The sequence below is a fragment of the Acartia tonsa genome, chromosome 4 (assembly GCF_053477335.1).
Source record: "Acartia tonsa isolate MP-2025a chromosome 4, ASM5347733v1, whole genome shotgun sequence".
In the NCBI taxonomy this organism is placed as follows: Eukaryota; Metazoa; Arthropoda; class Copepoda; order Calanoida; family Acartiidae; genus Acartia; species Acartia tonsa.
In genome coordinates, this window is record NC_137263.1 from 56,391,411 (window position 1) to 56,406,485 (window position 15,075).

The following is a 15,075-nucleotide window of genomic DNA, read 5'->3' on the forward strand; positions in this document are numbered from 1 at the left end:
AATCAACTTAACTTCATCTTAAAGGCCGTAATTTGAGACGGACAAAAAGCAAAACAGAGCGAAGAGCGCAAATTTGGCGCCAACTTGGGAATGCCCCTGAATTTAGAGACATCATAAATGTCGTCTTTTTTTCATATTATTTTATAAATAGATTTTTATATCTGTTGGATTTTAATGTTCTCTAATAAAGTAAAACTTGCAGCGGGATAAAAGATAATTCCCATTAACCATTCCTTTCCCCTCCTACTGGATAAACGAATTGATCAACATTAAATGAGCTCCATGTAATAAGCAGGCCCTATTGAAAACAGTTTTACCCTATCATAATATCCACGAATGTTCTACATCCATTATATGCAGTCCTTTTTTTGTTGTTGCGCTAGTAATACAGACAGTTTTCATTTTTTAGTTAAATTATTCTCTTTTTTGACTTTCGTAATACAATTAATTTTCCCTACAGTAATTTTTATAAGTTTTAGATCTATAACTTTAATAGCAATATGATAAATTTGTAATCAATAAGCTTATTTATATTTGGGGAAAGTCATATTTTATTGAAATTTATTATAAGTATTTTCATAAGCCGTACTTCATGACAATTATGCATTTTCTGCAGAAAAAAAGTCAAAACTTTCATGTTTTATAATTTGCGAGGTTTCGTGATTTTTTCGTAAAATTCTCCATTACCAAATAGAAACAGCGTTGCCATATTTATAAGCAAAATAATCATGTTTCTACTTATAAATATTTTTTTTATTTAAAACTAGCGCTGAGATGAAAAAGAAATTAAAAACAAAATAATTTGTATTATGTTTTTAAAACTATTTATGACATAACAAAATTGGAGAACCATGTTCTTTACTATTTCAAAAGCAATCAGCTGTTCATTACACAAGCCAAAAATTTACACTTTCATTTGACTTACAACATGTCAATTTGGTAACAAAAATAAACGTTTAAACATTAAAAATGCATGTTTATGCCTTTATAGGTTAAAAAGGCATTTTTAGATACAAATTTTAACTATTTTATTAATGATTTGTTAATTTTGGTAGAAATTTATAATTAATTTTCGTTAAAAAACTTATAAAATGACAGAAATTGTTATCCAGGTATAAAACCTGGAGGCTGTAAAAATGGTGACGTACTTCTGATTTAAAAACATTGTTTGATAAGCAGATATATTACGCGAAGCTCTTTATATCTTTGTGAACTACTGTCAACCCGTCAGTTTCATTTTAATACGCTTACAGATATTTGTATTTTAAGAAGAATAATTAAAAATATATAAAATGAGTGTTTCAGCAGTGCGCCAGGGCTCCAAGCTTTGCTCCACCCTTAATCCAGTAAGTTATCATTATTTTTTCTTGACTTCAGATGGTTTTATATAGGTATCAAGAAGTTCAAGAAAGAAAGTTACATATCCGGCTAAATCTTACACCTGACCGTTAAAATACGGTTATAATCTGTTATTATTATATATAAGGGATGCGCTCCTTGCGTCTTATAGTTCCGAATTCGAAGGTGTTTGAATTGAAATATGGCAAAATAGCATGAAATAAAACCAAGCCAGATGTGACAATTTATTAGACTAAAACTATCTAGGTCCTTCATAAGCTTTCATGAAATAGAAAATAGAAATAGCATAAGCTATTAACAAAAATATCCTTACTATATACTCCATATGATAGGATTAAGAAGTCCAATTTAGAAAGAGTTATCTAAATCTTATATATTTTACTGTTTAAATACTGCTTTAAATCTTTTTTCTTTATTTAAATATTTATTTTCATAATCTATCAGTTTCGTCTTCCTAATTAAAAAGAATATACAATAACTGTGATCGTTCATCGCTCAATTGTAGAATTATGAACTCAAAATATTAGATATGCAAAGATTTAAAAGTATTTTTTAACTATGGTTTTGTTTAACAACAATAAAAATTCCCTATACCTACCTAATAGACAAAATCTTTAGTTTTAATACTTTTACTTTATGAATCATCGAAAACTATGTTATAGATAACGAACGAAGTATCAAATTAATGAATGAAATAAATTTAACTTACATACATCGATATATTTAAATATCCTTATAGTGATAAATCAGCATTAATGCAAATATTTTTATTTTGCAGTTGACAATCGCCAGCCGCGGAGCAGCCGCCGAAGCCGCTAAATCCGAGGAGAAGGCTGCCTGGGGACTTAGATCAGAAAAGAAAAAGACCTTTGCAATTTACAGGTAATAAAAAACTTTTATTTTAAGTTTAAAAAAAGTATATTATGATAGGGGAAACATTGTCTATTTATGTTGCTACCATGAATCTTATACATTGGCCAGTTCGTCCATCCAGTATGAGGGGTATCGTTATGTTAGCCCGTTGCGAGTTTCACTTTAATACAGAACATGAATATTTGTTGTAATATTTGAGTAACAATAAATCCATTACTTTAACATTCTTAGAAAAGTCCTTTATTTGAAATAATTTTCTCCATCTTTTGATGTTTAGGTATGACCCCGAGAACCCCGGGGCCAAGCCCAAGATGCAGAACTACGAGATTGACTTGAACAACTGTGGCCCCATGGTCCTGGACGCTCTGATCAAGATCAAGAACGAGATGGACCCCACCCTGACCTTCAGAAGGTCCTGCAGGGAAGGCATCTGTGGCTCTTGCGCCATGAACATTGGTAAGTCATATGAACAATCCTAGCTTATACGAACAACGAAATAAAATTTTTTAATTCACTAAACTTTTCGTTGGGGACCAACACATAATATAATTAACAACTTTTACATCTGAACCCCCCCCCCCCCCCCCCCCAATGTTATTTTATATTTATTTCGATTATTTGCTCTACCTTATTCCTACAATCTCTTACCATAATGAAAGAAAGGCTTAGCAAAATAAGGCAAAGGAAGAATTGAATAATTATAGAGAATCAAGTCTTTAAATATTGAGTAGGTATCTGACTCATATTTCTTATTTTCATATAAAATTTTTTTATATTATTAAAGTATCTAAAACCCAACGTTTTAAAAGACATTAACTAAAAATAATAAATGCAGCAAAAAACTTAATATGATCCAATTTTTCTTTCCCATGAATATATAATATCATGATAAGTGCATATTTTAATTCTATATTTTTGCAGGAGGCGTGAACACCCTTGCCTGCCTGACCAAGATCGAGGCCAACAACAAGTCCACCAAGATCTACCCTCTTCCCCACATGTATGTTGTCAAGGATCTCGTCCCTGACATGAACAACTTCTATGAACAATACAGGTAGGAAAAAAATCACACTACCTAACATTTAAAGAAGCAAGGTTTTGTCTAAAGCTTATAAAGTCAATAACTACTGAATTGATTGAGCTTTCTTTTTTAGTGAAGCCTTAAATAGGTCCATGGATATTTTAGGCTATTATTTTTTTAGGGATGGCAATCCGGATCCGGAATCCGCCCAATTTTGGGCTAATTTGGGAATCCGAATCCGGAATCCGTTTTTTAATAGCGGATTCCGGATTCTTAATTGGTAGGCTAAAATTGCTGTCTTCAGTTTTTTCTTTCAATTCCCCCTTTTTGAAGGCAAAGATTATCATCATTATATATAAAATCTTTTTAAATCTGGTTCGATTATCGAAAGTGAATAATAGAGAACACCAAGAACATTAATTTTTAGGACATATGTAGCACTTAATTTTTAAAAAAATCCTTTTAAAATACTGCTAGAATCCGGAATCCGAATCCGTAATCCGCCATAAATAAGAATCCGGAATCCGCAAGGAATCAGCCATTTTTTTGACGGATTCTTTTAAAAATCCGGAATCTGAATCCGGCCCAAAAATTTGACGGATTGCAATCACTAATATTTTTAATTCAATCCCGGAATGGTTATAGACTTTTTTCTGTCTCTAGTTTTGCCCATTAAATACAGAGCCCCTTGATGCTAAGGTGCATCTCCTATTAAGAAATATTTAGTATCTTTTTAATTAAAAAAGAAAAATATTAGAATATAACTAACTTGGTATCTAATGGTATCTGTATTTAATCATTCCATAAATGCGCAAAAAATGAATGCTTAAAGTTCATATTATACAGGAGCATTCAGCCCTGGCTGCAGAGAGACGACGAGAACAAGGTTGCCCACGGCGAGCAGCAGATCCTGCAGAGCGTGGACGACAGAGCCAAGCTGGACGGTCTATACGAGTGCATCCTGTGTGCCTGCTGCTCCACCTCCTGCCCCAGCTACTGGTGGAATGGTGATAGATACCTGGGTCCCGCTGTCCTTATGCAGGTACATTTTAAAGCTATTCATGTCTAAATCTATATTCTTAATGTGTGAAATTTGGTCTTGATTAAAAAAATATACATCTTTCATTGTTATTTATTCAGTAAGGGAGTGGCCTTTGAACTTTAATCGAATCTTGATTTGGGTTATTGAAACATATTAACCAACAATTTTAATGTACAGAAGATATTTTTGTATAGTAATTGAGGGTTTACATCAATTAATCGTCCATTTTCTTATCCTTTAAGATCCCTGGATTTGTTCTTTGATGGGTATACTTGGAAACAGATTTATAGTACGAGATGTATATACAGATAACTACCTACCCTCCTTTTTCAATGACCTTTTTCGTCTGCTAGCAAATTGTTTTCTGCTACTTGGCTGTATTAATATTCCCGACACCATAAGTTGACCCAATTGAATTAAGAGTTGGCACGAGGTCATTGTGATAGGGAAATACAGATATTTAAACCCTTCCCCTACTAGTGTTTTACTCTAATTACTTGAATAATAAATGTTTTCATTTTCAGGCTTACAGATGGATCATTGACTCCAGAGATCAACACTCCGCTGACAGACTCGACAAACTTAGAGACCCCTTCAGTGTTTACAGGTAATAAGCCTGTGGGGCTCTTGAATCCCCTATTCTACCTAACCTAACATAATCCAAATTAAGTATTATTTTTTTTCTTCAAAAAGTTTGTTAGGTAGTTTTTTACTTTGCAGAAAAAGAACACTTAATGGTAGTAAAGCATAATATACTTAGTTACATATTATCTTCCTTATAATAAAGTAACAGGATAATGTCTATTTGTCTGTACTGAAGATTCTCGCTAACCGCTGAACCGATGTGATTCTTCTTTACAGGGTAGCTTCTCATAGCTCCTGGAAAGGTTTATAAATAACTATTTCGGGGGAGGGTACCACAACCCTCCCAAGAGAAATCGCCCACTTGAAAAATTAACCGCCTCTAGGGGCGTAGCCGCTAGTCCTCTGAAAAGTATAAAGGGGTATAGAGGAGTTTAGTATTTATGAAAGATTTTTTTGTAATAAAAAATTTCGCAATGATTTTAATTATTATTTGTGTTTAGATGTCACACCATCATGAACTGCACCAAGACTTGTCCCAAGGGCCTCAACCCCGGCCGCGCCATCGCCGAGATCAAGAAGCTGTTGGCCGGTATCGCCGACAAGGGCCAGCCCGGCATGTCGGGTACCTCCCCCATCACCAGAGCCGCCGAGTAAACTTTAAAAATTTTGTACCAAAGGGGGAAATGGGGGTACATTTGTACACTTGATACAGTCACTAAGCCGTCTTTTTTTCCTATTAAATAGAAATGAAACTAAAGCTTGGGGACTACATCAAGTCACCCCTCCCTACAGTATCTCGTGAACAGAAAAATTGACAATGAATTGGATGGTTTTTACAGGATTTTGTACTCAGTTTTGCACAATATTTGCAGAATACCTAGTAGTTATATCTGTCAGAGACTGATTCAAATTAGTATTTATTAATATTTAAATGTTTTTAATATCAGAAATATGGAATAGATTTCTGAAAAAAGAATTTCAAAATTTTCCTTTTGATACCCTTTTTAGATTTTCTTCAATTTATTACATAACTTAAATTTGCGTTTAGAATTCTAAACCATATTCCTAACTAAAATAGAAAATTATTTAAATTGGTTCAATAGAAAGTTTTTATATTTTCAACCCTATAAACGTGCAAAATTAAACTGTTAATAAAATGAAAATTCATCAGATTTAAGGGTTTAAAAACAAAACTAAGTATAAAATGTTTAGTCTATTAGTAAAGAAAATATATATTTTTATTAAACCTGTACAATACACCATAATAAAGTTATTTAGTCAAAGTTGCCTGGAGTTTTTACAAGTATATGAATATTAATTTTTGTTTTTATGTATTATGTTTTTTTTTATTTAATAACTATATGAATAAATACATTATGTTAACACCCTCCTATTGTTTTTAATCTTTAAAAAATTAATTTTTTTCATGAAATGCCTTATTTAGCTTTACACTGGTGAATTAATAGTTATTTATCGCCTCATATTGTAGGCAGTTTTCCGCGGATATTAAGATTAAAAATTATGAGATTACATCCAGCTTTGTTATCCGTGAGGGGCCAAAGAGAAATTTCATTATAATTTTCATGATTTTTATTTTTATATTAGAAAATTGACTTTAATATGACGCTATACATGATTTTTCAGTAAGGCTGAGAACCGGTTCTAATCCAGCCGATATTAATCGGTTTTAAAGCCATACTGGAATAATAAAAACTTCACTCAAAAATTTGCCAAAGAAATATTTATTAACTTTTGACATATAATAAAATTCAGAGATAGAACAATGGAAGTTAAATAAAATCTTCTCTTTATTTGGGCGAAGATGAATTTATCATCCATTGTTCTTTCCCTTCTAAATTAGTCTTTGAATAGAAATAGTTACATAAGTAGAAATTTTTTCAGATCTCAGAATAATGAATTAAATTAATATTAAAGATGAGAGAACAGTTAGTATTACCAGAGGCTGTTAGCCACAGAGTTGCTCAACTCCTGGGAGCTCCAGGTATATTATACAATACCCATATCACTCCTTAAATTACAGAGAGGGACATTTCACTGATAATAAGTACCCAAAATTTTATAATCTTATTTAATGAGAAACTTTGGGTACTTGTATCAAATTTTTATTGTTTGGTTAATTAACAAGCAATATTTAAAAGTTTCGACCAATTATTTTATTATTTAATCAGCAGGAGTAATTTTGTTTATCATTATTGATTTATCCCCTAAAAATGACCGTAATTAACGCCCAAATTTTTTCATATCACCCAAAATAAATTATCTTTGGGGGGATAGTTCAGTTAAAGTCCGTATAAGATATCGTATTGATTTTTTTTCCTAATTAAGGTTTTTCCATTGCCAATCAAAGTTATGAAGTTTTGGGAAAGCATTAATTTATTTGATATTCTTTAGTTGATAGAGATGGAAAATATTGCCAGCTAGTAGCCAGTGCAGGAGATCATCTATTTATCTATCTATTCTTTATCTATCCTATCTATTTTAGTTGAAAGAGATGGAAAATATTGTCAGCTAATTGCAAGTGCCAAAGATCATCTATTTATCTATCTATTCTTTATCTATCCTATCTAGTATCTATTTTAGTTGATAGAGATGGTAAATGTTGTCAGCTAATAGTTAGTGCATGAGATCATCTATCTATTCTTTATCTATCCTATCTATTTTAGTTGAAAGAGATGGAAAATATTGTCAGCTAATTGCCAGTGCTGAAGATCATCTATTTATTTGGAATGAAAGGTAAGAGAAAGTTTCCTCCAATTTGGATCGATATTATATTACTTCTTGGATGTTGCACCAGATTTTCATGACTCTGTTAACAGATAAAGTGATGCTCGTAGCTGGCTTTAAAAACCACACTCCCAAGTTATCTACTCCCCTCCTACTGGATGAACGAACTGACCAATGAATGAGCACCATTGTAGTAACCCAAATTGACGACAATTTTTCCCCTGTCAATATATCCGCGTATATTTTATATTCATTGTTCTAGGGTGGATGGTTATGATGTATTAAGTTACCAGAAGCAACCATTTAGTTCGAAATGTTGATTTTATTGAAATACAAATTTTTTTATTAAGGTCCTTAAATTAATTCTCAAGATTATATTTTCTTTAGTTAGGTATTAACTAAGAAAATAAAAAATCAAAGTAATGTATCTAACGATTTTGTCCTTAATTTTTAAAAATCTTTATATTTACCTAGTGAGCAGAATGTCTTGGCTGTAAACCTATCCTCCCGAGGAGAGGACAAAGTGCAGATTCTGAACCTTACAAACTGTCCACAGCACACGGTTACAGGTATTAACTAGGATAATTATGTATATAAGTAGCGCAGCTACATCATAATATGATACTGTTGATCCTTGGAGAGGACAAAGTACATATTCTGAACCTTACAAACTGTCCACAGCACACTGTTACAGGTATTAACTAGGATAATTATATCCACAAGTAGCGCAGTTACATCATAATATGATACTGTTGATCCTTGGAGAGGACAAAGTACATATTCCGAACCTTACAAACTGTCCACAGCACACGGTTACAGGTATTAGCATGTAGGGAGGAAATATTAGAGGGTTTATAACGCTAGTTCCCAAAGTTTTATAATAATGTTTTTTTATTTGATAGCATAACAACTTTGGGGACTTTTAATAAATTTTGTTTAGTTAGTTCATTAAGTTTAGTGTCCTAACGTTTCAGCAATTGTTTATAATATGCAGAAGAGGTATTTTTGTATATCATCATTGGGGATTTACATCAGTTTATCATTTGTCTTATCCCTTTAGATCCCTGGGTATTAATAAGGATAATTATGTTCATAAGTAGCGCAGCAACACGAATATACACTTGCTGCCAACAAATCAGCCTATCCTTGACTTTTAAATTCAATTGGTCAATATTTCTGATTTCAAAACTCCGACCACCAAAATGAACTCTTTTTATTTAGGTATAAACATTAAATATGGGATTTTTATATTAGATTGAAAAAAATTGGTTATGGGAAATTATTGTTCAGTTTGCTCAACTTTCTAATTCAGTAAATCTCTTTCAAGGCCTTGTAGTAAGTAGCAGAGGAGAGAGGATCTGCGTCTATGGAGAGGATGGGATTACTGCTATAGAGGTATTCCTAATTTTTCAATAATTATGGCCTATGTCATGTCAAAGCTTATAATTCAAAGATATTTTCCATTATGGCTTTGAAACCGCTTAATATCCGCAGGATTAGATTAGATCCATGTCTCAACTATAATGAAAAATCATGTTTCGTATTATAGTCAATTTCTACGAATAGTAAAATGGAAATTGATAAAACTGGTTTTAACTTTTAATCTTGTAGTTTTTCAGTTTAATACCTGCGGAAGGAATTAGGCTGTTCTTAATATGATGCGGTAAATGTATTTTCTTTGATGACATCAAAAACATAATTTCACTTACCCTTACGGCTTACATACAGAAAATAATACATTTTGTCTCAGTGATTTAAACTGCTAAAAACGGCTAATAGAAAATGTTCATTGTTCATCTTGTATATTTACATACCTAATAGATTTAAAAATAATAAAAATTCAGTCTTAAGCGTAGCAATTCTAAATTAAGACAATTAATGTCTGTATGTCCGTATGTATGTTTAGGTTCCCAGGCGCAGTGGATCCGAGGGAAGATTGGGCGGAGGGGATGCGGAGCTTTTGTGTAGAGCTTTTACTCTTTATAGGTAGGTAATTCTTTCATATTAAGTAGTAAGTTTTTTCTTAAGATGTCAATAACTGTTCAACTGATTGAGTTTTCCTTTTTATAGAAGAATCTTATAGGCCCCGGGATAGTTTTAGGCTTTTTATTTTTAGATTTTAGCGCAGAGATGTTATTAGGCTATTTTTCTGACCCTTTTCCCCCCTTCGGAAGTTCGGCTAGTCTAATGAATAAGACCAATGGAAATACAAAAAAATTGTTTCTTTTATAATGGAATTGATTTATGCAAGAAATATGCTTCTGATTGAATTACTTGTATAATCAGACATATGTCTACTAGAAATCTATTCAATAGATCTTAGACGATGGAAATTTGAAACTGTCGGGTCAATATTTCTTTAATATTCCCCCTAGTTTCTAACTGTCCAAAGACGTTTATAACAATTAGGGAAAGGGTTGAATTTGGACAGGAAACCTAAATATTAAAATCTTTTCTAAATTTATACGATCCTGAAAGTTAATATTTACTGATATTTTCCAATAAATTTTTTCGTTTCGTCAAAATTTGGAAAAATAGCCAATATGGCTGTCTAGAAAAAACACGAAACCTCTACACCTAATATTTTCTCAGTGTTTTTTTTACTTTTTATACAATTTTTTTAAAAAATTAAATATTGATGAGTTTTTTATTTTTATAGAATGAATTATAAAAAAAATAATATTGGTTGATTGGTTTTTGCGATATCAGAACTCAGAACCATATCAGTTTTACTTTTAAACAATTCAATAAATATGAAAACTTTAAAAATTAAATATTGATGAGTTTTTTTTATTTTTTTAGAATGAATTATAAAAAAATAATATTGGTTGATTGGTTTTTGCGATATCAGAACCATATCAGTTTTACTTGTAAACAATTCAATAAATATGAAAACTTAGATATAAAATTTGTATAATAGATAAGACTTTTAAATAATTTATTCTCCCCTTTCTTTATTCCAAAAATCTCGATTTTTCTTTCATTGTCATATCCTAGTATTTATTATGTGTATTTGTATTGTCGTGTGAGTATGTGAGAGGGTTGTAAAGGATAGATAAATTACCACCCCCCCCCCCCCCTCTCCCTCACATAGCTGTTAAGACTTAAGATTTTTTGTTTCAGGCTTTCAGCGTATCTACTCTATAATAATCCACCTTCCAAAGATCCAACACCCTACATTATCCAACCCTCCACCCTGCTTACTGTCTTCTACATTTCAACTCAACCATATATCAAACTTGCTAATATCATAAAGTGAAAGAAAAGTTAAAAAATAAACCACCAATAACCATTAAATAATGTATTAATCATTCTAACTCAAGTAATATGTACTAATTTATTATTTAACCTAACATACTAACAAAACAATAATCATAACTTTTTTTACTTTAATGAAATAAATAATCTAAATAAATAAATAAACTATGTTGACTTAAATAAAATGAAAATAAATATTTTTATTTTATTTGGATTGGAGTTAGTTTTGTAAATTGTAACGATTTGTCCTTGTTCTCTAAGGTCTCATATTTCCTGTATCATGAGTTGACCCTTAGCTTTATGCGGTCATAAATGTTCCCCCCCCCCCCAAAAAAAAAACGCTTTTATCAATATACCTTGTATATTGGGGAATATTAACAAGGATTAAAACATCCATAAAAACTAGTACTGAAACTTTATGACAAACGGATACAGGAAGCAAATGCCTACATTACCAGAAATGAAAAAAGCTATCCGCTTTCTTACGGAGATTGACCAGCCCTAATTATAAAAAAGCTATTGTTCTGTAAGATTAAAACGATTTCTGAAACTGTATAACAAACGGATAATAACACAAACACTTAAATAGTTCAGAATAGTCGACAAATAGTCGACGGACAAACTGACCCTAATTATAGAAAATTATTGTTCTGTATGAACTTGAAGATCTCATATTTCTCATGTGAGTTCAGTTAAGTTGACCCTTCCAGTTTCCCTTCCTTAATCAGGTGACATAAATTTTTCCTCCCCGCCCCCCCCCCAAAAAATAAATATTGTACAGCGATTAAGGCGCGAAGATATGTTAATTTTATTTACCATAAAAACGAGTACTTTTATTATCAAACTGACATTATTCTTTTATTTTAGTAATTATGGGAAAATTGAAACAAATTTAAAATGCACGGAAAAATGTCTATAAAAATTTTAAAAAACTTAATTATGAAATAGCTTCGCTCCAAAAAAAATAAAATACTGAAGGGAAACAAACTAATCTCAAATCTTAAATATATATGAACATAGCTTTGTAAGTATGTCTGTCCAGGCGATAAATTTAATTCAAAAAATAGATATTTATCAAATTATCACATCGTATTATAAGCGTATGACCGGAAAGTAAAAACGATTTCTTTCAACTGAAGTCCAAAAAAACCGTATATAGTTATTCCGAATTTTACGATTTGTATTTAATAAAAGATAGACAGACAAAAAGAAAGAACTAAAATTATTAAAGTGATTATCTAAATTTGGTTACTATCATCATATCTTTGTAGTTTGTATAATTGATCAAAAAGCCTTCATAAAACTCCTAGGAAAGTTTTTTATCCGTGGAGATTAACAGACATCCTATTATTTTATTCTTTGGTTTTCAATGATAACTATGATATATAGACAGAACAGAAATGTACAATCGTTTGATTATTAAAACCAGTTTTTTTAGCCCCGAGGAGCCGTTTAACTATGAAAGAAATAGCTATCTGTCTTAAAGAACGAACGAATTAAAAAGTAAAAACTTTGTATATTTGTTTTATTCAAAAAGAGTAGGTTTTATTGCAATTAGAGTCTTCCAACTAATTCACTTACAATTTTGCTTCATATCCGTGTCATGTTATTTAGTTGACCCTTTTTAAAAAAATTTAAATTTCCCTTCCTTGCGAAAGAATGTTTTTAAAACTTAAAACATATGAAATGATATTATCACAGATATTATCATCAATCTATAATATAATTGGCCAAAAAGCCTTCATAAAGTGTTATAAAGCATATAGAGAAGTTATCTATATTCCAACTTTCAATATGTAACTTTGAAGCAATTTTGTTTGTTTTCTACATTACCGAATACTTTGTGAAATCAATTCGTCTTAAATGTAACTTTTCTTAAAAATAGGTTTCTAAAACTTGAAATATAATTTTTAACTTTTCTCACCAATGAATGATGAAAGTATAAATTTAAGAACAATTTGAAATATTTACCCTCTAACGGCTAATTTATTTACTATAATTTCATCGTATTAAATCCAAATTTAATCTTGTTTCTCCCCCCCCCCCACCCCAATTATTACCATACCATTACCAGGTTGGTTACGATATTATATATTTGTTTTTTATCCGTGGACCGTGTGACATGAAAGATTAAGCATCAAATCCTCCCCCCCTCCTCAAAGGGGAAATTAGCATAATTCTTACATGTCTACCTAATAATTATAAAACCTACATAAGTAGCGAAGCTCTAAAATTATGAATAATAAATAGACCATTTGGAACAATGTATGGTTGTCTTTTGAAGCATTAAGCTAATAGAAAAACGTTAAAACTTAAACAATTGAATTTACAATTACATAATCCTAAATTTGCCTAAACTTAAAATTGTTTATTAATTATTTCTTATCAGTTCAGCATTTTGATTTTTGATTATTATTTATTATTGTCAACTGTCCTATCCCCTCCTAATATTTATGTTTTTCCCCCTTTTTTTTGGGGGGGGGGGGGAGCTAAACAGATATCCTATTACCTCCTAATATTTATTACATACAACACCAACCCCAATTTTAGGGGGTTACATGGGGGGGGGGGGGGGGGCGCGCATTACCACTCCGCCCATATTCATAATGAGCGGTGAAAATGGACAATTCAAAACATATGGAAAATAGGAATTAGCGAAGCTTTTCTATAATTTGTGTTGGTTATAAACGTCAGTTAGTATTACTATTTTATATAATTTATAGACAGAATACTTACTTTATAATTATACTTATGCATTTATGTTAATGTTCCCCCCCCCCCCCCAAGAAACAAAACAAAACAAAACATATGGAAAATTCAAAATACTAGGAATTAGCGAAGCTTTTCTATAATTAGTGTTGGTTATAGACGTCAGTATGTTAGTATTTATATAATTTATACTTATAGACAGAATACTTACTTATAATTTTGATTATACTAATGCATTTATGTTAATGTTTTGCTTTAATGGATATTGTCATCCTTGTTAAAAATATTTCACACATCCGATCCCATTGAAGATATCTAGAATATTATAAATCTTAATAATTTCTTGGAAACCAACAACAAAGAAAAATTTGTAGGGGGTAATTAATGATTCCTTGAAATTTCATTTGCTTACAGACCTTTGAAGTGACAACATTTGAACATTTGTTTTATTTTTGCTATCGTTATTATGGCGGAACAAGGACAGAGAGTCACAGTTGGGCGCAGGCGCAAGCCGGTAGCGATGGATGACTTGGTTCCTTACTTCCCCCGTACACTTACCTGTACAGATCCAGAACCAAGTTTATACCCCGACCTGATGCCTGGATGGTACGCCCATTATCAGGTCCTTCACAGATCTTTTAAAGATATATCTAACCTGCTTTACAGGTCGGGGTTTCAGAGTGTTCGGAATATGCAGGCGATCAGACTATTTAGTGAAGGAATTGGTATATACCAATTCCTTCACCAAGCCCTTCCATCTTCTCAGCGTACACGCGAACAAAACCAACTTGTTCTGCAGCAAATGGAAGCAAAATGCAACGGTTACCGTGACGACGTTATCCAGGCGTTAGCTGTCTATGACCGTGCGATAGGATTAGATGGCACAGTAGATCTATCAGATGAAGACGAATATCCCGATATCTCCGGCGATGTAAATCCATCTTCCGATGATGGAGATATTGACGCCATCCTGGAAGTTCTGGAACACGAAGGTGGCGCGAGCGAAGGTGAAGGTGATGACTCTGATGAGTCAGTGATCATTATCGATTGAGTTGAGAATGAGATCGCATTCCTGTGAATATTTAGTTAGATTCCACATAAATAACATAACTTGACATATATATGCTATAATAATAAAACTATGAAAAATAATTTTCTTATTTTTATTTAATTTAATTTGTAATTGCGATGCTGCTCTATAATTTGAATTATAATTGAAGAAGTAAGCTCTGTTTGTCTGTAGCTAAGGATCTCGCTAACCACTGAACCTATATGGTTCTCCTTTACAGTACAGCTTCGTATAGGTCCTTAGATGGTTTTATTTGTGTACTTATTTTAACTTTGAATTGAAGACATAAATTTAAAATTATCAATAGCTATAGTATTAACTTTAACAAACAAAAACATTTAAAGTGCCACTAGAGGCCTCTAGGGGCGTAGCCGCTAGTAAACTTATAAAGAAGTAAGCTCTGTTTGTCTGTAG

General features: G+C 31.7%; 2 protein-coding genes across 5 annotated transcripts in view; both read left to right on the forward strand.

Moving 5' to 3' along the window:
- mbo (Nuclear pore complex protein Nup88) overlaps positions 1–15,075 on the forward strand; it is a 136,098-nt gene that overhangs the window by 90,322 nt on the left and 30,701 nt on the right. For 3 of the 4 annotated variants that reach the window (XM_080159139.1, XM_080159141.1, XM_080159138.1), the window contains exons 2-6: positions 6,781–6,882; positions 7,565–7,634; positions 8,100–8,194; positions 8,953–9,020; positions 9,532–9,611. In XM_080159139.1, the coding sequence (XP_080015265.1) occupies positions 6,816–6,882; positions 7,565–7,634; positions 8,100–8,194; positions 8,953–9,020; positions 9,532–9,611 (380 nt within the window). In that variant the 5' untranslated portion in view covers positions 6,781–6,815. Of the gene's footprint in view, positions 1–6,780; positions 6,883–7,564; positions 7,635–8,099; positions 8,195–8,353; positions 8,445–8,952; positions 9,021–9,531; positions 9,612–15,075 lie in introns of those variants that run through there. The other variant, XM_080159142.1, reaches the window with a different exon arrangement.
- Positions 895–6,265, forward strand: SdhB (Succinate dehydrogenase, subunit B (iron-sulfur)). The gene is made up of 7 exons (XM_080159157.1): positions 895–1,346; positions 2,138–2,241; positions 2,510–2,688; positions 3,154–3,286; positions 4,100–4,295; positions 4,820–4,902; positions 5,381–6,265. Exons 1-7 carry the CDS (start codon positions 1,293–1,295, stop codon positions 5,532–5,534), a joined length of 903 nt encoding a protein of 300 aa, XP_080015283.1. The 5' UTR covers positions 895–1,292; the 3' UTR covers positions 5,535–6,265.

Excerpts from the sequence above, each read along its gene's own strand:
- SdhB (XM_080159157.1), top strand. The coding sequence starts at position 1,293 with ATGAGTGTTTCAGCAGTGCGCCAGGGCTCCAAGCTTTGCTCCACCCTT. Across the intron at positions 2,242-2,509 it reads AAGACCTTTGCAATTTACAG|GTATGACCCCGAGAACCCCG; the intron begins GTAATAAAAAAC and ends TTTGATGTTTAG. Across the intron at positions 4,903-5,380 it reads GACCCCTTCAGTGTTTACAG|ATGTCACACCATCATGAACT; the intron begins GTAATAAGCCTG and ends ATTTGTGTTTAG.